This window comes from Macaca thibetana, chromosome 1 (genome assembly GCF_024542745.1).
Source record: "Macaca thibetana thibetana isolate TM-01 chromosome 1, ASM2454274v1, whole genome shotgun sequence".
Lineage (NCBI taxonomy): Eukaryota > Metazoa > Chordata > Mammalia > Primates > Cercopithecidae > Macaca > Macaca thibetana.
In genome coordinates this window covers 117,138,819-117,163,256 of record NC_065578.1, presented here as the reverse complement: position 1 = coordinate 117,163,256, position 24,438 = coordinate 117,138,819, and the positions used below count along the sequence as shown (strand labels likewise).

The 24,438-nt window shown below is 37.3% G+C and overlaps 1 protein-coding gene across 6 annotated transcripts in view; it reads left to right on the top strand.

The window, feature by feature from the left end:
• GDAP2 (ganglioside induced differentiation associated protein 2) overlaps positions 1-19,501 on the top strand; it is a 70,068-nt gene extending 50,567 nt beyond the window's left edge. For 5 of the 6 annotated variants that reach the window (XM_050748677.1, XM_050748696.1, XM_050748702.1 and 2 more), the window contains 2 exons: positions 1,301-1,444; positions 9,156-19,501. In XM_050748677.1, coding sequence (XP_050604634.1) covers positions 1,301-1,444; positions 9,156-9,203 — 192 coding nt within the window. In that variant the 3' untranslated portion in view covers positions 9,204-19,501. Of the gene's footprint in view, positions 1-1,300; positions 2,728-9,155 lie in introns of those variants that run through there. The other variant, XM_050748708.1, reaches the window with a different exon arrangement.
• Positions 19,502-24,438: the final 4,937 nt, after the last annotated feature.

Genomic DNA, 24,438 nt, shown 5'->3' with positions numbered 1-24,438 from the left:
TGACCTTGGTATTGAACTACTGATTAGATATCTCTACTTAGATATTTTATAGGACCCTGAAGTTCAACATTTTTAAACAGAACTCCTCATGTACTCCTCTTCCACCTATTCCCGAACTACTGTTTGTGTTCTCTGTGTTAGTAAATGGGACTACCGCCTACCCAAGTGCCTAAGCCAGAAACCAGAGAGCCTTTCTGGAGCACTTTCTCTACCTCATCTCCTAGCACATTGCATCAGTTCTGTGTGTTTACAATTGCTCAAATTTATGTCTGTGTCTTTATTCCCACTGCCTCTACATTAGTTCATCCCACTGTCAGCTTTTCCTTGAAATGACACAGCAGCCTCCTGATTAATTTTCATGTTGTCCTGCCTCCAATATTGCACTGCTCCAAGGGCCTTCAGGCATGCCTTGTGAACAATTTTCTGATAATGTTGTTATAAGAAGCCTGCACTATTTACTATAATGGTCCTTTTCAAAAAAGTTTGCTATTTCCTACATACATTACCTTCTTCTGTAAGTAAAATGGGGTTAGCAACAGTATCATACCTGCCTCATAGGACTATTGTATAGTATGTTGATAAACATGGACTGATTTGTGATTGCCAATTTAGATAAACAATAATTTTTAAGTTCAAGCCATTACTAGTTTATGTCAGTATTGTTTGGTATCAAGAATTTTTTATCCTTTTTTGGGGAACCAACAAATTTTGCATACTAGCTTTTAGAGAGGGATTGCATGTTGTCAGGTGAAATGAACAAAGATGACATCACATCTACAAGTGATTTACTTTGATGGACTTCGAGAAAGAAACTCATGCCAAGCATCAGCTGAAAATATATAAGTCCCAAATATTGGCACAAATTTTCTTTTCAGTCTCATTTGAAAAATTCACAGTGTGAGATTTGGAGATAATTAACCATTTTCAGAAGACTGGAACACCAATTATTCTACCAAATAATGCAACGGTTTTGACTACAACCCACAGTAAGAAGCATGTAGTACAGCACTAACACACTGCACGCATGGGAACTTATATACATGTAATGGAAACAAAAGCTTCATGAAACAAAGCTCATTCTTCTTATAGTCTCTAGTCAGTGTTATCCTTGTTTCTTCTTTTTAATGTTATTAATAATCAACTAAACTGATGATTGCACAACTCAAATTGCACTTTGAAAAACACTAGTTATTTTAAGATTTTGAAATATAGTTTTTATCTACTATAAATTTTCCAAATTGTGTTTATGTTTCTAACTATGGCAACTAGCTTAAATTATTTTTTCTCTTCTATTAATCAGGTGTCAACATGGTTTTTTACCACCTTTTCTGTCTCAGGACTGAAGGACAAAATCCACCATGTGGACAGCCTCCACCAGCTGTTTTCTGCCATATCACCAGAACAGATCGACTTTCCTCCTTTTGTCCTTGAATATGATGCCAGGGTAAGAAGTACCAGAAGTTCTCCCTCACCTGGTATGGTATACTAACTGTTCTATAGAGCAGCACTTATGAGCACAACATCCTGTCATTACCGGATATTAATGTAAATTAGTGAATCTTAGTAAACTTGGTAATATCATTTAACATCCTTTCCCCATGATAACGTTAGAAAAAGGGTTTGTCCCAAGAGAGACATTTTCCCCATATAAACATTTCAGTGGGAGATCTCTCTGCTGTGAATTCGGAACCAATTTCATTTGTATTGTAAGTTTTCTACTATATTTAAAACAGGTACCTCTACCTAATTTTCTTAAGATTGAATGGCTTTCCATCCACACAGAGCCAGAAGAATTTATTGGTGATCACTTTTAGAATTAATTGTAAATCATGTAGCCTATCTCAGTAGTCTTTACCCTGCCAAAAGTTTCATTTTTCTTAAAGTTTGTATAATGTTTTTAAGAGCATCATCTGATAATATTATTTATAGATGCGTTTATGGATCTGTTACATAAGCACTAGTCAAAGGACTATTCGTGAATTTCATCAATTTATTCTATTGTGTTTATTCATGGTTTCACCTTAGTAATTTTTGGAAAAAAAAAAAAGTAACACACTTGGCCAAAAGCTCATCAAGCTCATTGTTTAACTGTTGTTGATTGCATATCTTTATTCATGAACCAGGGGATATATTTGAAAGTTATATTCAGTTTGAAATAAATTATTCTTCCCTAATTATTGTGCAATGTGTATACAGCAAAATAAAAATTCTGCAACACAATTTCTCTCTAACATTTTTCTAACTTTAGCTATAATTTTTTTTCCCTTATGTGCAGAGTAAAGTGTATAATGTGATCTAATGGCTAATAAAATTTCATGTTTGACTGTTATACAGAGAGGATTTGTAATTGGAGCAGCTGGATCATAGATACAAAAATTGTTGAATACAGGGAAGGGAAAAGAGTACATTAGTTTGTATTTACTGCAGATTGCTGGAGTAAATGATCTTAGTGTTTTTTCTTTGAACTCTACATCACTCATCTTAATGCTTAAAAAAATGGATAGCAGAAAATGTGAAAGACACTAAGAAACATTTTTATACTTAAAATTTCGAATGACAATTCATAGCTAGTATCTGGATTTATCATTTATTTTCTGGGATAGAAACATACAAGTTGGGTGTTGATTAGAAAACCTAAAGGACTGTATTTTAAGCCAAAGCATTTTCTATATACTTACGGGCCTATAAAGCAGGCTTTCATTAAATATTAAATATAGCTCCACCACACTCAAGCTTGGTTTTGTTTTTTTTGTTTGGTTGTGTATTTTAGCTGTTATATTTTTATATAAATACAAGCATAATAATGTAATTAATCAAAATTAAGTAGACTAACTTACAATCTAACACTTGGCTCATTGGATTGCTCTCTGTACCTATGCTAGAGCTTTCTAAAATTGAGATGTTAGATCAAAGAGAGGCATAAAAATGGGGAAGAAACAAAAGACGGTTTCTTAGTCCATTTCTTTGTTGCTATAAGGGAGTACCTGAGGCTAAGTATAAAGAACAGATTTATTTGGTTCATGGTTCTGCAGGCTGTTTGAGAAGAAGGGCACCAGCATCTGCTTCTGGTGAGGGACTCAGGCTGCTTCCACTCATAGCAGAAGTGTAAGGGGAGCCAGTGTGCACAGAGGTCACATGGTGGGAAGGGAAACGAGAGAGGGAAGGGAGGTGTCAGGCTCTTTTTAACAACCAGCTTTCACAGGAACTAATAGAGCAAGGACTTACTTATTACCACAAGGTCAGCACCAAGCCATTTATGAGAGATCCACCCCACACCATGACTCAAGCACCTGGCATTAGACCCCACCTCCAACACTGGGGATCAAATTTTAACATGAGGTTTAGAGGGTCAAATATCCAAAATGTAGCATTTCGCCCCTAGCCACCCAAACCTCATGTTCTTCACACATGCAAAATATAATCATTCCATCCCAGCAGTCCCCAATAGTCTTAACTTGTTCCAGCACCAACTCAGAAATCCAGTCTCATCTGAGACTCAAGGCAAGTTCCTCACAGCTGTAAATCTGTAAAATCAAAATCAAGTTATTTGCTTCCAAGATATAATGATTGTACAGGCATTGAGTAAACATTCCCATTCCAAAAGGGTGGAATAAGAGGAAAAGGCCAAAAGAAAGGGGTAACTGGCCCCTTGTAAGTCCAAAACCTATCAGGGCAGACATTAAATCTTAAATCTCCAAAATAATCTCCTTTGGCTTCATGTTCTGCATACCAGGCACACTGGTACAAAGGGTAGGCTCCCAAGGCCTTGGGCACCCCTACCCCCATGGCTTTGCCAGTTGCCACCCACATGTCTTGCTCTCACAGGTTGAAGCTGAATGCCAGAGGTTTTTCCAGGATGATTCTGGGGTCTGGACGGGAGCAACACAATCCCACAGCTCCACTAGGCAGTGCCCCAGTGAGGACTACCTGGAGGTGCTCCACCACTGGAGCAGACTTCTGCCTGAGAACCCAGGCTTTCTGATATATCCTCTGAAATCTAGTTACAAGCTGCCAAGCCTCCACCACTCTTGCATGCTGCATGCAGACTTAACACCACATGGAAGCCACCAAAGCTTACAGCTTGCACCCTCCAGAGCTGTTGCCCGAGCAGTACCTGGGATCCTTTGAGCCATCGCTGGAACCAGAAGGGGCTGGGATGCAGAGAGCAGCATCCTGAAGTGTTAAAGCCTTGTCCCTCCCAAACCATTCTGTCTTCCTAGTCCTCTGGGCCTGTGATGTGAGGAGCTACCTCAAAGATTTATCCTTGCTAATCTCTCTAGCAAGTGGTTGCTCCACAGCATCCTTAGATTCCTCTCTTGAAAATGTTCTTTCCTTCTCTACCACATGCCTAGGCTGAGAGTTTCTAAAATTTTATGTTCTGCATCCTTTTTTTTTTTTTGAGACGGAGTCTCGCTCTGTCGCCCAGGCTGGAGTGCAGTGGCTAGATCTCAGCTCACTGCAAGCTCCACCTCCTGGGTTTACGCCATTCCCCTGCCTCAGCCTCCCGAGTAGCTGGGACTACAGGCGCCCGCCACCTCGCCCAGCTAGTTTTTTTGTATTTTTTAGTAGAGATGGGGTTTCACCGTGTTAGCCAGGATGGTCTTGATCTCCTGACCTCGTGATCCGCCCGTCTCGGCCTCCCAAAGTGCCGGCCTCCCAAATTACAGGCTTGAGCCACCGCGCCCGGCCTTCTGCATCCTTTTAATTATAAATTCCAACTTTATGTCATTTCTTTGCTCTCATATCTGATTATAAGCTGTTAAAAGCAGCCACATCACTTCTTGAATGCTTTACTGCTTAGAAATTTCTTCCACCAGATACCATAGGGTACCAGTATTGTTTGTCCTTCCATAAAACTCTAGGGGATGGACACAGTGCGGCCAAGTTCTTTGCTAGGGTGTAACAAGAATGACCTTTGCTCTAATTCTTAAGTTCCCCATTTCCATCTGAGACCTTATCAGCGTGGCCTTTACTGACTGTATTTCTATCAGCATTTTGGTCACAACAACTTAACCAATCTCTAAGAAGTTTCAAACTTTCCCTAAGTCTTTCTGTCGTCTTCTGATCCTTGCAAACTCTTTCAGCCTCTGCCCATTACCCGGTTCCAAAGCTGCTTCCATATTTTCAGGTCTCTTTATAGCAACACCCCACCCCTCAGTACCAATTTTCTGTTTTCATCCATTTTTATGTTGCCATAAAGGAATACCTGAGGCTGGGTAATTTATAAAGAAAAGAGGTTTATTTGGCTCACATTTCTGCAGGCTGTACAAGAAGCATGACACCAGCATCTACTTCAGGTGAGGGACTCAGGCTGCTTCCACTCATGGTCAAAGGGTAAGGGGAGCCGGTGGGTGTAGAGATCACATGGCAAAAGAGAAAGCAAGAGAGAGAAGGAAGGGGCATGCCAGTCCCTTTTTAACAACAAGCTTTCATAGGAACTAACAGAGTGAGAACTTACTACCACAAGGACAGCACCAAGACATTTATGAGGGATCTGCCCCATGACCCAAACACCTCCCACTAGGCCCTACCTCCCGCATGGGGATCACATTTCAACATGAGGTTTGGAAGGTCGGATATTCAAACTATAGCAGAAGATATCAGGAGATGATGTGGAAGGGGCAGGCAGAGAGCACATCACTGAATACAGTAACTTTACATATTAGTGCTGCAGGTCTTTGGCTTTGTAGTCCATGAAGAGTGTTCTGCAAGGGAGAATTGCCATTGCATTGCTGTTTAGACAATGACTATAGAAACAGTATAGAGAATGACTAGAGGGGGAAGGGTAAGTCCATGGGGGAAAAGACGAGGTCTATTAGTAAAGCCTGGAGGAGAAACGAGACTATATTGTTAGGACAGTGATAGTGATAAAGGCAGAGATTTGAAGATTTTAGAGAGATTTAGAAATAGACATTTTAGGAAATAAAATTCACAGCATTTGGTGACTGAGTAGCCGCTAAGGATGAAGCAGAAAGTAAGTTTCTGCTTTGGGAGACTTGGTGGATGGTGTTGCTATCACCACAGAGAAGCAATTTGGAGGAAAAAGATTGAAAGATTAGGGGGGGGTGGGACAGGTACTGTGTTCAGTTTGTGACATAATAGGTTTGAGCCCGTCAGACATTGAAATGGAGATACCAGTAGGTAGCTGCATGTTACTTTGTAAGGAAACATTTTCCTTTGTTAGGAAAAATTAAAAGTATGATCAGAGAAAAGAAATGAATATAGAGTTGGTTAATTTCATTATCATGTTCAAATTGTGCCTTGCATATAGAAGGTTCTTTATTTGGTTAAGGAGTGAAGTGATTAGTATCTGTTTTTAAAAAAAAAAAAAAAATAGAAACCCATTTCAGTGGGCTTCTATTTTTCTGGGATTTCTGTGACTTGGAATAGCAACATAAATTTTATAGGATTAAAAGGGATCTTTGAAGGCAATCAGAAGCTATTGTTTAATCTATCTAGGTAACAGTGATACTGAGACCATTTCAGAAAGAGAGTTAGTTGGCATTCTTAAAAAAAAAACACACAGCAGAGAAACTACAGTTTTTCCTGGCAACAATTCTTTAAATTTCTATGATTGTTTCCAGAAATAGAAAAAATATTTGATTGCTCAGCAGTCCCTTGCCCAGTGCGAAATTAATAATGGAAATTCTATTTCATGGCATTAAGTATTGAACTTGCTCTTCTTAGTTTGTCATAATTTAATGTAGATGTGAGAAACTTAGAAAAAAAGTGGTAATAGAATAGAATAGAGAACTCTTAAAGACAGTGAACTTTTCAGATGAAACTCAGAATAGATTCATCTCTTCAGAGCATGTTTCTCTAAGTGTAGCTTCCATGCATATTGAAGATAAAGGATTTGGTTAATGAAACATTTTTATAGGGATTTCTTTTTTATATAAAATTATTTTTTTTTAGTTTTTTAAGTTCTGAGGTACATGTGTAGGATGTGCAGGTTTGTTACATAGGTAAACATGTGCCATGGTGTTTTGCTGTGCCCATCAACCTTACCACTTAGGCATGTCACCTGGGTATTAAGCCCAGCATGCATTAGCTTGTTTCCCTAATTCTCTCCCCCTCCCCCCACCCCAATAGGCCCCAGTAAGTGTTCCACTCCCTGTGTCCATGTGTTCTCATTGTTCAGCTCCAACTTACAAGTGAGAACATGTGGTGTTTGGGTTTCTGTTCCTGCATTAGTTTGCTGAGAATAATGGCTTCCAGCTTCATCTATGTCTCTGCAAAGGACATGATCTCATTCCTTTTTATGGCTGCATAGCATTCCATGGCATATATGTACCACATTTTCTTTATCTGGTTTATCATTGATGGGCATTTGGGTTGATTCCATGTCTTTGCTATTGGGAATAGCACTGCAGTAAACATACACGTGCATGTATCTTTATAATAGGATGATTTATATTCCTTTGAGTATATACCCAGTAATGGGATTGCTGGGTGAAATGGTATTTCTGGTTCTAAATCTTTGAGGAATCACCACACTGTCCTCCACAATGGTTGAACTAATTTACATTCCCACCAACAGTGTAAAAGTGTTCCTATTTCTCCACAGCCTCACCAGCATTTGTTGTTTCTTGACTTTTTAGTAATCGCCATTCTGACTGGCATAAGATGGTATCTCATTGTGGTTTTGATTTGCATTTCTCTGATGATCAGTGATGTTGAGCTGTTTTTTTTAAATGTTCGTTGCCACATATATGTCTTTTTTTGAGAAGTTTCTGTTCATATCTTTTGCCCACTTTTTAATGGGGTTTTTTTTTCTTATAAATTTACATAAGTTCCTTGTACATTCTGGATATTAGCCCTGTGTCAGATAGATAGATTGCAGAAATTTTCTCCCATTCTGTAGGTTGTCTGTTCACTCTGATGATAATTTTGTTTGCTGTACAGAAGCTCTTTAGTTTAGTTAGATCCGATTTTTCGATTTTAAAAAAGGTTTTGTTAAAGTTTTTCAAGTTTTTAGAAATGTAGCCTATCCTAGGATTTGTTTCTACCTATTTTTTTTTTTAATTTTGTTTAATACATGGTTAGGTTTATAATCGGAAGGTAAGTTTTCCTAGATGTCTTGTTATCCTGGTTATGGCCCAAGATCAAATCTTGCTCCAAAGCATTTGTGCTGAAGAATGGCAGAGTACCTGATTTATTTAGTCTCAAACAATTTCACTGCCTACTATGTTCAAGACCTGGTAGGTTTAATGCTCTATAATAGCTATAATGTAAATGAACCATGAAGAAATGCTATTTTGTTCTACTTACTCTTCATTTCAAGCTATTGTCTTATACTAGCGCTAAGCATTATCTGTTTGTGATTTGCTGAAAAACAAATTATTTGTCAAAGAAATACTTTCCTTAAAAATGAGAAACTAGTCTTAAGTCTCATAAATCTAATTGAGGATCCTTCTGTCATGAACCTGTCTTGATTTTTATTGAGATTAGCCAAAATAAGGGCCAAAAAATCCCCCCTTACACTAATTTGTTGCCCTTACATTGACATTAAAGGTTTGGCATTTAATTCTCCATCTTGATCTTGAACTAAATTTCCTGAGAACTGTGATGGTTACAAGCCTTGCCACTCAAGCATGTCATGAAGACTCACTTCTGCCAAAATAGTTAAAGCTATTAAATTCCTCTGTGATAGCTTCTTTGTTTTCATAACTCTAAATTAAGATTTGGCACACAGTAAGACAACACAGTCTAACAAAAAAGAATCTGGATGTTAGATTCAAATAGATTTGAATTTACATTTAGGCTGTGCTGGTTACTAACTAGGTAACTTTAGGTAAATTATGCAATCTGTGTGATCCTCACTTTCCTCTTCTGTAAAGTGAGGATGTTACCTACTTCATGGCATTACGTGAAGATTTAAAGGGATGACTAAAAGCGCCTATAAATTGTCTGGCATATAAAATATTCAATAAGTGGTATTATTCTTTAAAAATATTATGATTCTATTGCCTTTGCCTACCTTATACCCTGAGTGATACTAGTTGAACTACCTAATGGGTGAGGGCCTGCTTAGTGCCAGACATGTGCTAGACATTTTATATCACTACCTCAATGACTGTAAATCCCTTTTTTTCACACTTCCGGTTAAATTGGTTCTGTTACTTAAATGTTCTTGTGCTTTTTTCTTTCCACAGGAAAACGGGCCTTACTATACATCATATCCCCCATCACCAGATTTGTGACCTGCCATCTTTCAGTGCTTCTGGGTTCCCAGGATGCCACTTCCTCCACGAATAGCTACCTGTTGAAGTGATACTCATTTTTGCTGTACAGATCCAGAGAGCCTTTTGTCCCCACCTCTCTGGTATTTTTTTATTGACTGTATATTTTCGGGCACATAAGCAATCTAAAAATGGTAGGCCATTATGAACTGCACACATTTTAAATTTGTATATTTATATCAAATGGAAATGTTCATTTTTAGATTGTTAATAGAAATTGGGGAGCAACTTTTAAGTATCTTTAGTTTCCTGAAGGACACCGAATTCTCCATTAGATAAACCACCAAGACTGTTCACGTCATCTCTCTAACATTGCACGCTTCCTTTGTGTACTTAAGTGATTCTCGAAATACACAGAACCAATGTATGCTAACCAGATGCATTGTTTGCTTCAGATCCATGGTGTTAATACCATGTACGTTTTATAAAGATAATTCGGCTATGTTGAAAGAGAATTATCTGGGACCAAGAATGTGGAAATGTATCTGACAAAAACATCAAAATCATTAGCAAAATATAGGACTTAGAATGTTAATGCACAAGTTAAGACTAAAGTTTAAGGACTAAGGTTCCTTGGATTATATGATTTGTTAAGATTGCCACAGTTCTGATCTCAACAGTGTGGGGAAACAAGAAGACTGTATCCTCAGCCTTTTTCCTATAATCATGGATGATTTGGTCTTATTCACAAGGACTGCACATATTAGTACTCTTAAGAACATCTTCCAAGACTCCAGCAGTGAGCATTTAGAGAGTGTGTTGTCTTCCAGAGTCATGATTGATTTTGTTTAGCTATCAGGTCTACTACCTCTAAGGACATTTCATAGCAGCATCTTTTGAGTTGCCTGCATCAGTGTGGAGGAAGTGTGTCACAGTGAATAAATCCAGGGAGCTGATAATTGGCAAAAGACCACTTTTACCACTCAGGCTCTATTTGTGCCTTAGCTTGCTTATGAGTAAGAATTATTATGCTGCCTACCTCACAGAGGTATCATGAAGATAGCATTTAGAAAGGGCTTTGTTGTGGTGGGGTATCTTCAGTTAGTTTTTAAATGGGAATAAATATATATGACGGAATGCTACACAGCACTCCTCTTGTCCTTGATACCATTTGAGTGATTTTTCTTTTTGTGGGGCAAGACCTGTTAGTCTAAAATTCCAACCCTGATGACCTCCTTCCTCTTTTGTCCAGAATCTCTTCTGGCCTGCTCATCCCCCGATGCTATACTTCAATGAGAGGCATCTGTTGGCCATTTTAAACATTTCTTCTTGAATTAAGGTCAAACCATTATTATTCCCATCTGGGTAGCTTTGTACTTTTTTTTGATACCTGCAGCCACCTCCCGATGGCCCCATCTTCCTCAACCTATCACATAAATTGGCAGTTCAGAGAAAAAAAAAAAAAAAAACAGAACCTTTCTGTTCTATCATGTGCTCCAGATCAGTACTTCCAAGAGTCCCATTCTTTTCTGCCCAAACTAATTCTTCATTGGAGATCAAAGAAACATATTCTCTTCATTTATGATAGAGAAATCTCCCTGTAGTTGCATTAAATTCATCCTGTATTTTCCCATATAAACAAGAAGGGACTTTACATTTTTTAGATAAAGGTTCTTATCTTTTGCATGTATTGAAAACATTTTCTTTGTGTCAGACTTCAAAATTACTCGATCCTTATATATACATCTATGTTAAGGTCCTCTCTTATGTCCCCTAGGTCATCGCATCCAGGCAGCCAGTCAGATGTCAGAGTTAAGCTTTCTCTCAAATAGTACTTTTTTTTAACCCCTTGGGCCCTGTACCTTAAAAGTCTGAGACTTTAACTTCATCTTCTACAGTCAATTGTGAGATCATATTTGAGGTATCTTCTTCACAAGGAGCAGCTATGAAAGTCTGCCAACTTTTCCTTATTAAAGGGGAACTTGGCTACCTCAAGAATCTGGCCCAAACCATTTTCTGTATAGATAATAGAGGCCATAAGCTACTTTGCCAATTTGAAAGGAAGCAAATTTATATATACAATTTCTTACAGGCAGTAGTAATTTTGAAAGGATGTTCCTTTGCTATATTCGTACCAGTATATTAATGTTTAGTAACACAAGCAGGATTCTACATATGCTAAGATTTTAGTACAATTGATGTCTTAGGGTTTAAAGGTGGTACAGAACTATATACATATCAACTGTGTTTTATGATTCAATAATGTCTAAAGAAAGATAAGGACCACTTTTCTCACTGAAACTAAATTTGATGCTTTTACAGATGTCTATAGTGTTATAGAATGAAGTTGCTTCAAAGTATCAAATCCTAGAGGAGAAACATAGTGACCTTGACATTGAAATAATTAAGCAACATTTGGTATACCAGTCTGCCTTTATGAAAAGGTTTAGCCTGAATAATACATGCCATTTTCAAGGACATATTAGAAGATAAAGGGGAGAGTGGAGATGACCACCAGCGTCTGATGTTAATTCAGAGCATCGCCAAGTCTTTAATTTAATTAAACTTTGGTCATGCTAAATGCTAATTGAATTGTTGAAGACACAAATTATAAAATTTTTATTAATCATGCAAGGCCTAATATGATTTTTAAAACAAGTACACTTCTTGTTTCCACAGGTATTTGGGTTCTTAATTCATCTATATCCAAGTTTCTTGATAGTGAAAATTACCTCTTAAAAAAAATTCAACATTTATTAGACCCGTGAGGGCAAATGGTACATATTTTAAAGATTTTTTTCCTTTAATATATATTACATATCATTGGTGGATGCTTTATATTTCTTTTTTCTTTTTCTTTTCTTTTTTTTTTTTTTTTTTTTTTTTTGGAGACAGAGTCTTGCTCTGTCACCTAGGCTGGAGTGCAATGGTGTGATCTCAGCTCACTGCAGCCTCTGCCTCGCAGGTTTAAGCAGTTCTGCCTCAGCCTCCCTAGTAGCTGGGACTACAGGTTTGTGTCACCATGCCTGGCTAATTTTTTGTATTTTTTTTTTCAGTAGAGACAGGGTTTCACCATGTTGGCCAGACTGGTCTCAAACTCCTGACCTCAAGTGATCCACCCACCTTGGCCTCCCAAAGTGTTGGGTTTACCAGTATGAGCCACCATGCCCATCCTATATTTCCTTTTCCAAAGGAATACATCTGCAGTATTTTGAGAGTAATTAGCAGAGGATTTTTAGAGTATTTTTGGTAGGAAAAATAAATGTCGAGTTTTTGTCAAATTTCTGAAATTGAAAAGAAAATATCACTTCTTTCTAAAGAGGGATAAGTGTAGTCACTCCAGTAGAAAAATATGGCTTGCCTATTTTCTTCCTCTTTTCTGTTTACTTGGATGTTGTTTAATGATTTCAAACTGTAGGTTTAGTCTTGTCTTTATAAGTTAATGGAGAAGTGATAAAATTAGGTATTCAGCATAAACTAAAGATCACTCTTTGTATTTCCTATGATACATTGACTGTATGTATGTATATAGAGTTTAAATTGCTTAATATATGAGCAGAAATGATTAGAATTTGAAGTACTTGATAGAGGAGAGTTATATGGTTCTAGTGGCAGTGGATTGATTGTATTAAGGACCAAAAGAACTACAAGATAATATGAAAACACCTGGAAAACTGGAGTGAGTTAGGTTGTTTTTTTTTTTTTAAGGGCCTTACTATACCTTTTTTTTTTTTTTTTTTTTGGTCGCCCAGGCTGTAGTGCAATGGCATGATCTCAGCTCACTGTAATCTCTGTCTCCTGGGTTCAAGCGATTCTCCTGTCACAGCCTCCCCAGTAAGTGAGATTACAGGCATGCACCACCACACCCAGCTAATTTTTGTATTTTTAGTAGAGACAGGGTTTCACCATGTTGGCCAGCTCTCGAATTCATCTGCCCACCTCGGCCTCCCAAAGTGCCGGATTACAGGCGTAAGCCACCGTGCCTGGCCAGGTTTCTGATTATAGTTTTCTTAAGTTGTAATCATCATAATTAACATGTGCTAGAGTGTTTTCACTGTGCTGGCACTAATACTTCTTGGCATATAATTAACTCTTGTTTTGCAATTGCCTGAGACCATGAAGAATGGAGGGCTTTACCTTACCTTAGTCATTTTGAGTGAATACCGTAAACTAGGTGGCATAACAACATACATTCATTTCTCACAGTTGGAGGCTGAGAAACCCCAAGATCAAGGTGCCATCCAATGCAATTCCTGATGAAGGCCCTCTTCTGGTTTGTGGATGATCTGCTTCTTGCTATATTCTCACTTGGCAGAGAGAGAGAGAGACATCGTTACTTTCCTGCCTCTTCTTGTAAGGCCACTAATCCCATTCGTGAGGGCTCCACCCTCATGACATGATTAGCACCCAGAGGCCCCACCTCCATATGCCATCATTTTGTATGTTAGAGTTTCAACATATGAATTTGCAGGCGAGAGAGAACATAAGCATTGAGTTCATAACATACCTATAATCTAGGTCATATCATAAACCCAGAGATGATAGGATTGCCTGGTAGGCCTAACCATATATACATATACATACATGCACACACACATATATGCATAATCTGCCTTTACATTGTTTGAGTCTGACTTCTGTGGTCCATATGTAAAGAACATAGAGCAATCAATAAACTAGTTCAAGCTTTGAGTCTTACTGAACTAGTCCTTAAACAGATGGTATCAAGATCATTTTAGATATTAGTGACTCTCTTGTTTATTAGTTATTATTTTTTACACTTTCAAGAAGAGCATCTTTGAATCTTTTCAAGTACAGTATGCCTTAAATGTATAGGACCACTGAGTTCAGGAAGAAAAGCATAGGTATTCTCTAGGTGAATTACACTAACAAAATCACAACTGCAGAATGTGATCTGATACTTTTGTTAGACAGTAAAGCTAATACATTTTTTATACAGTCACCATTTTTTTGATAATGTGTTTGGTTAATGTAAGCACACAGTCATCACAGACTGAGACAGGACTTTGTTAGACCAGATCTTGTGAGCTAAATATTTAAGAGCTTAACATATATAAATGATTTTAATTGCTGTTGGGTGAAGGAAACCTAAAAATGCTTAAATTGGCAGATCTTACAATTTGCTTACTGAAAATTCAGAAAGCTTTTATGAAAACTTTGCGTTTTAAACTTTTTTTCTCATTCTGAATTAGATCCCTTTTAAAGAGGGTCTCACTTTATACAAATATAGCCTATGAAGAACCAATAGTGAAATAATAGTGTTTATATTGAACCCCAGGATGAGACATTATTTTTTGACCATTTACCTCAGGTCTTTCTCTAATTACCAAAGTTAACCTGGAGAGTAGTTAAAAACTCAGTGAATGTTAGTCAGCATTCTCTGTGGAGACCTGGACTAGTGATTCCCAGACTTTCATGTGCGTATAACAAATCAGCTGACTATATTATTAAATGGAGATTCCAATTCAGTAGTTCTAGAGTGGCCTCTGGGATTATCAGTTTCTAACAAGCTCTTAGGTGTTATCAATTTTCCTGGTCCCCAGACCATAGTTAGAGTAAAGGAGCGTAGATTGCATTTAGCTTGCAGATTTTCCCCTTCAAGGAAAGGAGACAGAACTATCATTGTAATTCCTCCTGTGGTCCAGGCACTCTAAAGTTCATCATCTCTTCTAATCCTCTTACAAATCCTGTGAGGTTGGTGATAGTAGAAGTTACCTGCTGTGACACTCACAAGTGGGACTGACCGTGTAGACCGGTTTTCTCAAACATGAATAATGTACTTCATTTTTTAATAAGGAAAAAAATCTCTCAGCTCCGTTTTTGCTTAATTTATATTTATTATAATGTTATCTAAATATATATAAACATAAAACTAGGAATAAATGCTTTATGTTCATACATCTTGCACAAGTATAAAACCAAAACAAGTTTATGGGTTAATACAAGCAAAACTATAAAACTAATAAAATTTAAAATAGTATTAAATAGTGATGTTTTGACAAAATGAAATCGTCACTTGTAATGTGATTATGGTACTGAGTGCTACAGTACAAGCTCTTTTCAGTTCAACAGGCATGTGCTGTGTGCTATGTGATGACCCAATTCACCCTGTTTTTTTTCTATTCAGACTGTTACTTTAATTTAATTTTTCAGCACATAGTGATGTTATTTGGTCCTCATCTAGCCTGAATGCATCATTCCCCTATTAAAACAACCTCTGTTCTCCATAAACCTTCCACCACTAATGTAGAACTGGGCCTTAACAGGGAAGTCAATACAGATGCAAACCTAAGCACTGAAATGGTTGTGCCAGTATTTGGTTTTAATACAATTATCCAAATAATTCAGAACATGAATATTATTTTAAAATGTTTCATCAACACGAATAATGCTTAATTCTCATAGTAAGTTCATGGGCACTTTCCTACACCCAACACATACATGCTCCACAAGGATTTCTCATGGACCCGTTTAAGAAGCAACAATTTAGTAGTCAGTAGCATTGGCTCTTTGGCTTCTGACACACTCAGACCTTGGGCCTGTTTCTCAACTTTTTCCGAACCCCAGTGTTTTCATGTATTCAACAGAGATAATACTAATTGAATAATTAGGAGGAACAAATGCAATAATGTACATAAAGCTTGCATAGTTGTGTTTATAAATAGCTACCACTGCTTTGATTAGAAATAATAACAGCTAACAGTTGAGGATTTACTATGTGCCTTAAACGTTGCTAAGCTCTTTATATATATTACATATTGAGTGGTAGAATCAGGATTCAAATCCAGATCTGACTCCAAAGCTCATGCTTTTATAAAAAATAATTTAAATATAGAATATCAATGTAAATTGCTTATTTAGAAAGTTTTTGTCTTATATTTTCTCAAAAATATTTATTATCAAATTAGTGATTCTGTAGAGGGGTAAATAGCTAAATTTCCTTTTACAAATTTTATGATGTGCTGATTTCAAATTGACATGAAGTATAGATTTCATTTAAAGGCAGTCATGCCAGATTGTGCTACAGTAAAGGAATATTTGGACCATTGGGCTCAACTTAGCATTATTATTCTCTTGCATATTTATGATCAGTAACTAATAACATGAGATTCTCCCTGAATTGCGATATAGCTTTTTTTTACAGAAGAAGCATTCCCCTCCATCAGTATTATTCTGATATTCCATGTCAGTTTTGTGAAATAGTGTGCAAACATCTTAATGTTCATATGTAAAACATCTTTCAAAACTTTAGTTTCTAGTCAGTTTTCTCTTAGTTTGCTAAGGTAAAGTCTGCAGTTCTGTAAAAATGGAGAAACATAACTGTAGGCTGGATTTTTGTGTGTTTTGCTTCATCTCTGTTTGGGTAATGGGAGAAAGTACTGAGAGAGAGTTGCAAAAGGAACTACTCCAGTAATTATTTATTAATGAAGATGGTAGGTATCAAATTTAAAAATTTTCTCTACTTACTAAAACATGAATTTGCACAAATTATTAAAATAGTGGGAACATGAAATATGAGGCTGTTACTGAATTTCATTAATTAAGATTATTTTTAAAATGTGTCCCTTTATCCCATTCTAGATAACAACACACTAATAATAATCTATGTTGTGGAAATTATTGATTCTTTTCCATTGCAGCCTCTTTTCTACATCTCCAGAGTCTTCAAGTTTAATGAATGAATTTCTCTGCATATGTGTGGGTTATCAAGATAGAACACATGTTTTCTGTAATACTTCATCACTGCCTCAACATGTAATACCATAAGAAAATTGCTTGGCCGGGCACAGTGACTCACACCTGTAATCGCAGCATTTTGGGAGGCCGAGGCAGGTGGATCACCTGAGGTCAGGAGTTTGAGACCAGCCTGGCCAACATGGTGAAACCCTGTCTCTACAAAAATTAGCCGGGCGTGGTGGTGCACGCCTGTAGTCCCAGCTACTCAGGAGGCTGAGGCAGGAAAATCGCTTGAACCTGGGAGGCAGAGGTTACAGTAGCCAAGATCATGCCACTGCACTCTAGCCTGAATGACAGAGTGAGAGACTGTCTCCAAACAAAAAAAGAAAAAATTGCTTTGGCATAACATTTATAGATACAGCCCAGTCTTCCTAATTTTCTTCATTTCAACAATGTTATTTTACTTGAATTGTAAACCTAGTTCAGTTATGTTCCTCTTTCTCTTATTGAATACAAATAAGACATTTTTATATAACTCTTCCTTTACTAATTGAATGGGATGGCCTCTAGTCTTTTGTTTCTTTAAAATCCAAACTTATTGTTTATTAGTAGGTTTATAAAGCATTTGACTATTTCTTTATGTTTTCCAGTTTAGATGGGTCTGGTATTTACATTTTGAAATAATATAAATTATAAAATGTATTTTTTGAAATAGGTGGGTTATTGATTTTATTTCTAATAGTAAATTAGGTGTTAAAATGTATTATGAAAGGGAATACTGGTTCTCAGACAGTTAGGAATCACTGAAACCTCTAATTTTACAAATGAAGAAATGGAGGCTCCGGCAGTTTAAACCAAATTGGACTAATAGCCAAATCATGTAGATTCTAGGTAGTGTCAGGGTGACATTGCCACTGATAGCTTGAGCTGTTTAGTTGATAACTACATTTGCACAGCTGTTAGATTTTAACATTCCCTCTTATGTCCTCTAAAGAAGAGGGGGTTTTAAAAATTCATTATTTATTTTTTGTTTACATGACACTTGCGTAGCCAAGTTCCAGGGGAGGACCAGAGTTCAGGAACTAGCAGCAGAGGTTAGCAATCATCATTCTGGGACTGTGAAAATATTTTGAGGTGGGCTTAATGTTAAGTTAAATTTAAACATTTGGGGTTTTTTTTTTTTTTAACACAAATGTTCATTTACTGTCTCATCCCTTAAATAGAAATTCCTCCTTTCAGCAAAGTTAAACAGAAAAGCAGCATTTAGAACCACCTCTTGGGCAACCAAGTAACACTAAGAAAATGTTCATCTGAATGTCATAAACTTATGCCACCTAGAAAACTGTGCAGACTTTGGCAGTGATACTATCAAGTGCCAAGAGTGTGCCAAGATAAGCTTCATAATAAAATTGTGGAGGCTCTCACAGGAGAAACTGAATTCTTACCTGTGAACTCATTTTTCTGACGTTAATTTGATAGCATGGAAATTCTAGCTTGTTCCTGCCTGAAATGGGCAAGATCACAATACAGAGAAACTCTATACTTCTTCCACTCATTCAGCAAATCGTTACTAAGGATCTGTATGTTGAAGTAATGCTAGCTGCTATAACAAACAATCTGAAAATGCATAATGACTTACCCACAATAGAAGTATGTTTTTCACATAGCCTAAACAGATGTTCCTGATGAGCAAGCAGCTCTTCTCCAAGTCCCGATTCAGAGACCTAAGTGTCTTCAATATTGGGGCCCCGCCAGCTTCAACATGTGGCTCCCAAAGGATTTGTGCTTTTCTACTTCAAGCTGGCAGATGGGAAAACAGCATGGAGGACCTGCCCACAAAGTTTTTACATGTCAGAACTGGAGGTGGCACATACCACTTCTGTTCAAATGCCATTATGTAGAACTCAGTCACTTGGCTACACTTAAGTGCAAGTTTAGGAGGCTAGGAAATGCAGTCTGTGGGCCCAGGAAGAAGAGAATAAGAGTTTGGTGCTCAGCTTTCTGCAGTAAACTTTTGGGCTGTCTGTTGGTGCTGGAAACATAAAATTATAAAAGAGATATTCCAGCTAAGTGGAAATAAATTGCAACATAGTGAAAGAAATGCATCACTAGAGATATATCAAATGTCATTTCACAGAGTAAGTCAAATGACTCATGATCACAGTTTTGCCTCAAACAAAATCCCATGGCATAACTTGGGACACTGAACTGAAGCTCTTAGTTTCTTGAATCCCTATCACCATATGTGCACACACAGGCTAATAGCTTGTAAGTATCGTGTGTTCCGTTTCAGGTAACTGCAGTAAAGTGAATGTTGCAATAAAGCAAGTCACCAGAATTTTTTAATTTCCCAGTGCATATAAAAGTTATGTTTATACTGTAGTGTATTAAGTGTGCAATAGCATTATGTTTTTTAAAAGCCAATGTACATACCTTAATTTAAAAATTCTTTGTTGTGAAAAAATGCTAACGATCATCTGAGCCTTCAGCGAGTTGTAATGTTTTTGCTGGTGGAGGGTCCTGACTTGATGTCGGTGGCTGCTGACTGCTCAAGGTGGTGGCTACTAAAGGTTGGAGTGACTGTGACAATTTCTTAAAATAAAACAGCAATGAAGTTTTCCGCATCCATTGACTGTTCCTTTCACAAACGATTTCTCTGTAGCATGCAATGCTGTCCTATAGCATTTTACTCAGAGTAGAACTTCTTTCAAAATTGGAATCAGTCCTCTCAAACCCTGCCAGTGCTTTACCAACTAAGTTGGTGAAATTTTCTAAATCCTTGTTGTCATTCCAGCAATGTTCACAGCATCTTCAATATATTCCATCTCAAGAACTCATTCTGTTTGCTCATCCATAAGAAACATCTCCTTATGCATTAAAGTTTTCTCATGAGATTGCAGCAATTCAGTCACATCTTCAGGCTTCACTTCTAATTCAAGTTCTCTTGCTATTTCAACCACGTCTGCAGTTACTTTTTCCATGGAAGCATTGAACTCCTCAAAGTCATCCGTAAGGGTTGGGATCTACTCCCAAACTCCTATTAATATTGGTATGTTGACCTCTTCCCATGAATCACAAATGTTCTCAATGGCATCTAGAATGGTTAGTCTTTCACAGAAGGCTTTCAATGGACTTTGTCCAGATCCATCAGAGGGATTACTATCTATTGCAGCTATTGCCTTACAAAAAAATGTATTTCATAAGTAATAAGACTTGAAAGTTGAATTCACTCGTCGATTCATGGGCTGCAGAATGGATGTATAACAAGCATGAAAATTTCATCTTGTAAATCTCCATTAGAGACTTTGGGTGACCAGGTGAATTACCAATGAGCAGTAATATTTTAAAAGAACTCTTCTAAGAGGTAGATCTCAACAATGGCTTAAAATATTCAGTAAACCAGCCGGTCACGGTGGCTCACACCTGTAATCTCAGCACTTTTGGGAGGCTGAGGCAGGTGGATCATGAGGTCAGGAGTTCGAGACCAGCCTAGCCAACATGGTGAAACCTCGTCTCTACTAAAAATACAAAAATTATCCAAGCGTGGTGGTGCACACCTGTAGTCCCAGCTACTCTGGAGGCTGAGGCAGGAGAATTGCTTGAACCTGGGAGGCAGAGGCTGCAGTGAGCCGAGATTGCACCACTGCACTTCAGCCTGGGCAACAAAGTGAGACTATGTCTCAAAAAAATAATAATATTCAATAAACCATGCTGTAAACAGGCTGTCATCTGGGCTTTGTTGTTCCCTTTATAGAGCACAAGTAGAGTATATTTAGCATAATTCTTAAGGGCCATAGAATTTCTGGAATGGCAAATGAACATTGGCTTCAGCTTAAAGTCACCAGCTGCATTAGCCCCTAATGAGAGAGTCAGACTTTTCCTTTGAACCTTTGAAGCCAGGTATTAACTTATCTCTAGCTATGAATGTCCTAGAGTCATCTTCTTCCAATAGAAGTCTATATTGTCTACTTTGAAAATCTATTGTTCAGTGTAGCTACCTTCATCAGTTAGCTAGATCTTCTGGATAACTTGCTGCAGCTTCTACATCAATACTTGCTGCTTTACCTTGCACTTTTATGTTATGGAGGTGGCTTCTTTGCTTAAACCTCATGAACCAGCCTCTGCAAGTGTCAGACTTCTTCTGCAGCTTTCTCACTTCTCTCAGCCTTCATAGAACTGAAGAGAGTTAGGGTCTTGCTGTAGATTAAGCTTTGGCTTAAGGGAATGTCATAGCTGGTTTAATCTTATATTCAGACCACTAAAACTTTGTCCCTATCAGTAAGAAGACTGTTTCAATTTCATCACATTTTGTGCTCACTGGAGTGCACTTTTAATTTTCCTCAAGAACTTTTTTTTTTTTTTTTTCCGCATTCACAGCTTAGTTGTTCGGAGCAAGAAACCTAGCTTTCAGCCTGTCGGCTTTTGACATGCCTTTCTCCCTAAGCTTAATCATTTCTAGCTTTTGATTTGAAGTGACAAATATGTGACTCTTCCTTTCAGATGAATACTTAGAAGGCATTGTAAGGTTATTAATTGGCCTAATTTCAGTATTGCTGTGTCTCAGGGAATAGGGAAGCCCAGAGAGGGCCAGATACAGTGGAACAGCCAGTCAGCGGAGCAGTCAGAACACAAAACATTCATTGATTAGGTTTTCCATCTTATATGGGTGCAGTTTGTGGCCCCGAAATGATTACAATAGCAACATCAAAGATCACCATATTAGTGTAGTAATAATGAAAAAAATTGAAATAGTCTTACAATATTGACACATCAGTATTGCAATGTCTTGCATGTCTTGCAAAATGTGACAGAGACATGAATTGAGCACATGCTGTTGGGAAAAAATGGCACTGATAGACGTGCTTGGTGCAGAATTGCCACAGACCTTCAATTAAAAAAAATTATTTTTGCCAAGCACAATAAAGCAAAACACGATAATATGATGTATGCCAATACTCCAAACGGGATGGAGGAGCATCTAGACATTCTTTACTGAACCTTGTAATAATCTTAGTACTGAAAGGAAGGTCTGTGGATCAGGAACATTGACATGTTAGGAATATAGACTCTCAACCCCAACCCCAGCACTACAGAATCAGGTTCCATTTTATCAAGATGCCCCAGGCAATTTACATTCACATCAAGGTTTAAGAGTCTTTGTAATCCTGGCTCTGACATTTACTAGCAGTGTGATGTTAGATTGCATAATCTCTGTCTCCACTTTGTCAACTGTAAAACAGAGGGTGGAGTGCAGGCAGACAGGGTGCATGTAATTGGATATTGGGGTATCTCTCTAGAGATAATGTACACAAATGTTAAATAACACCTCTTGCTTGGTAAGCATTGGTTATTTCACATGCTAAGTACTTTCAAAAACAACTGTAAGGGGATACAGCTTTCAAATTCTAAGTATTCAAACTCATCCTCTTTGAACCCTTACCCTTATTTTTGTCACATTAAGGATTTTTAGTCTATTGAAATGTTGGGGAGGATTTTTATTCATATGGTTTAGTCTTTGTTCCTTAGAGATGAGTAAGCACAGGAAAAATAAACGTTTCTGAAGTCAGCAAATAGTGTTTGTCCTAATAAGCCCTAATACAGACAAATGGCCATAACTTCAATGAATGAATTATCAAGTTATAAACTTAAAAATGTACACAGAAACAATCTACTAATTTGTCAAACCTTGAAGGACACTGGCTGCTTAATGGACTTTAGTCATAATATGTTGTAACCCTAGATTAGCTGAAATGGGTGAAATGGATATTTATATATAGAATAATTTTGTGCAAAGAGAAGATAACCTGGTTTTCAACTTTCTTGAAAACATGTTTTAGTATATATAATCTTTGTGCGTCGTTTAGTAAGTATAATGTATTAAGTTTCATGTTTGTCTTATGTAATGATTTGGAAAGCACATCCAGGTCTTTCAGTGTCTCGGGCTCATCCTTCTCATACTGTTTCACTTCATCCTGTGTGGTCAGTGTAGAAGGTTATCAGATAGAGCAGAATCTGTACTGCCCTAAGAACACAGTCTGGGACTTCCAGAGCATCTTTAAAGTAAGTTCCTACTATAAGCTTACTTGGCTTTTGCCTCTTTTTCTAAAAGTAAATTATAATGTTAAAATTCCAGTTTAATTATGGTATGTTTACTGATGTGATGGGATGGCTTAATTTAGGCTCATCAAATTCTGTAAAACTGGAAAAGAAATTGAAAGGCCTTAATTCTTACAGCTTTTACTCAAGGAAAGGAGCAAATCTAGCACCATTTACATTTGAGTTCAAATAGGAATAAGGTACAAACTTTAACCTCAACTGTTGAATTGTACCATTGATTGGTTGGAATCATGAATCAGTGGGAACTTTTCATATTAATAGGGAACTCTTTTCTGTTCCCATCTATGTCAAAATTTTTATATATTCCTATGCATTCAGACCCTGCTTCTCAATTTACAGAGAAATGAACTTAAAGTTTGGAAAGGAAGCATGAGCATGCTTCACAGTTGTTTTCTTTGTAAAGCTTTTAGTACAAGATCGGAACTAAGAGGTGATCAATGCTTTCTTATTAAATGTATCTTTTTGGAAATAAGGTGTCCTAGCAATGGAAAAAGGTGTCCTAGCAAACCTATTTTTTTTATTTCTATTTATTTATGTATTTATGTATTTATTTATTTATTTATTTTGGAGAGTCTGGGTCTCACTATGTTGCCTGGGCTAGTCTCAAAACTCCAGACCTCAAGCGATCCTTCTGCCTAAGCTTCCCAAAATGCTGGGATTGCAGCATGAGCCACCACACCTGGGCAGCAAACCTAATTTTGAGCCTAACATAACACCTGTGGGAGTTACACACAAAAAAATTAAGAATCCCTTTTTTTTTTTTTTTTTTTTTTTTTTTTGAGACAGAGTCTCACTTTGTTACCCAGGCTGGAGTGCAGTGGCATAATGATAGCTCACTGCAGCTTCGACCTCCCAGATTGAAGCAACTGAAGCAATTCTCCCACCCCAGCCTCCTGAGTAGCTGGGACTATAGGCATGCCTCACCACACCTGGCTAATTTTTTTATTTTGTAGAGACAGAGTCTCGCTGTGTCGCCCAGGCTGGCCTCAAACTCCTGGGCTCAAGTGATCCTCCTGCCCCCACCTACCTCCCCAAGTGTTGGGATTCTAGGCATGAGCCATTGCATCTGGCTGTACCTGGGGTTTTTTATTTATTTGTTTTGTTCTTATGTTTATAATCATTTATTGTGGCATGTACCAAAATCAAACTATAATATAATCCTGTGCAGTATCCTCTTTTGATATAAAGACTCATATGACATATGCCTATTTCTATTCTAATCTTATGGAGTATATCCTTTCTTGGTATATTTATTTTTATTTTCTTTTTTAGCAGATTTATTGAGATATAATTTACATATTAGAAATATCCATTTAAAGTGTACAGTCCAATCATTTGTAGTAAACTCCAAGAGTTGTATAACCATCACCACAATCTACTTTTAGAACAGTTTCAACATACTAAAAAACTCCATACCCATTTGCAGTCATTCCTCATTCCC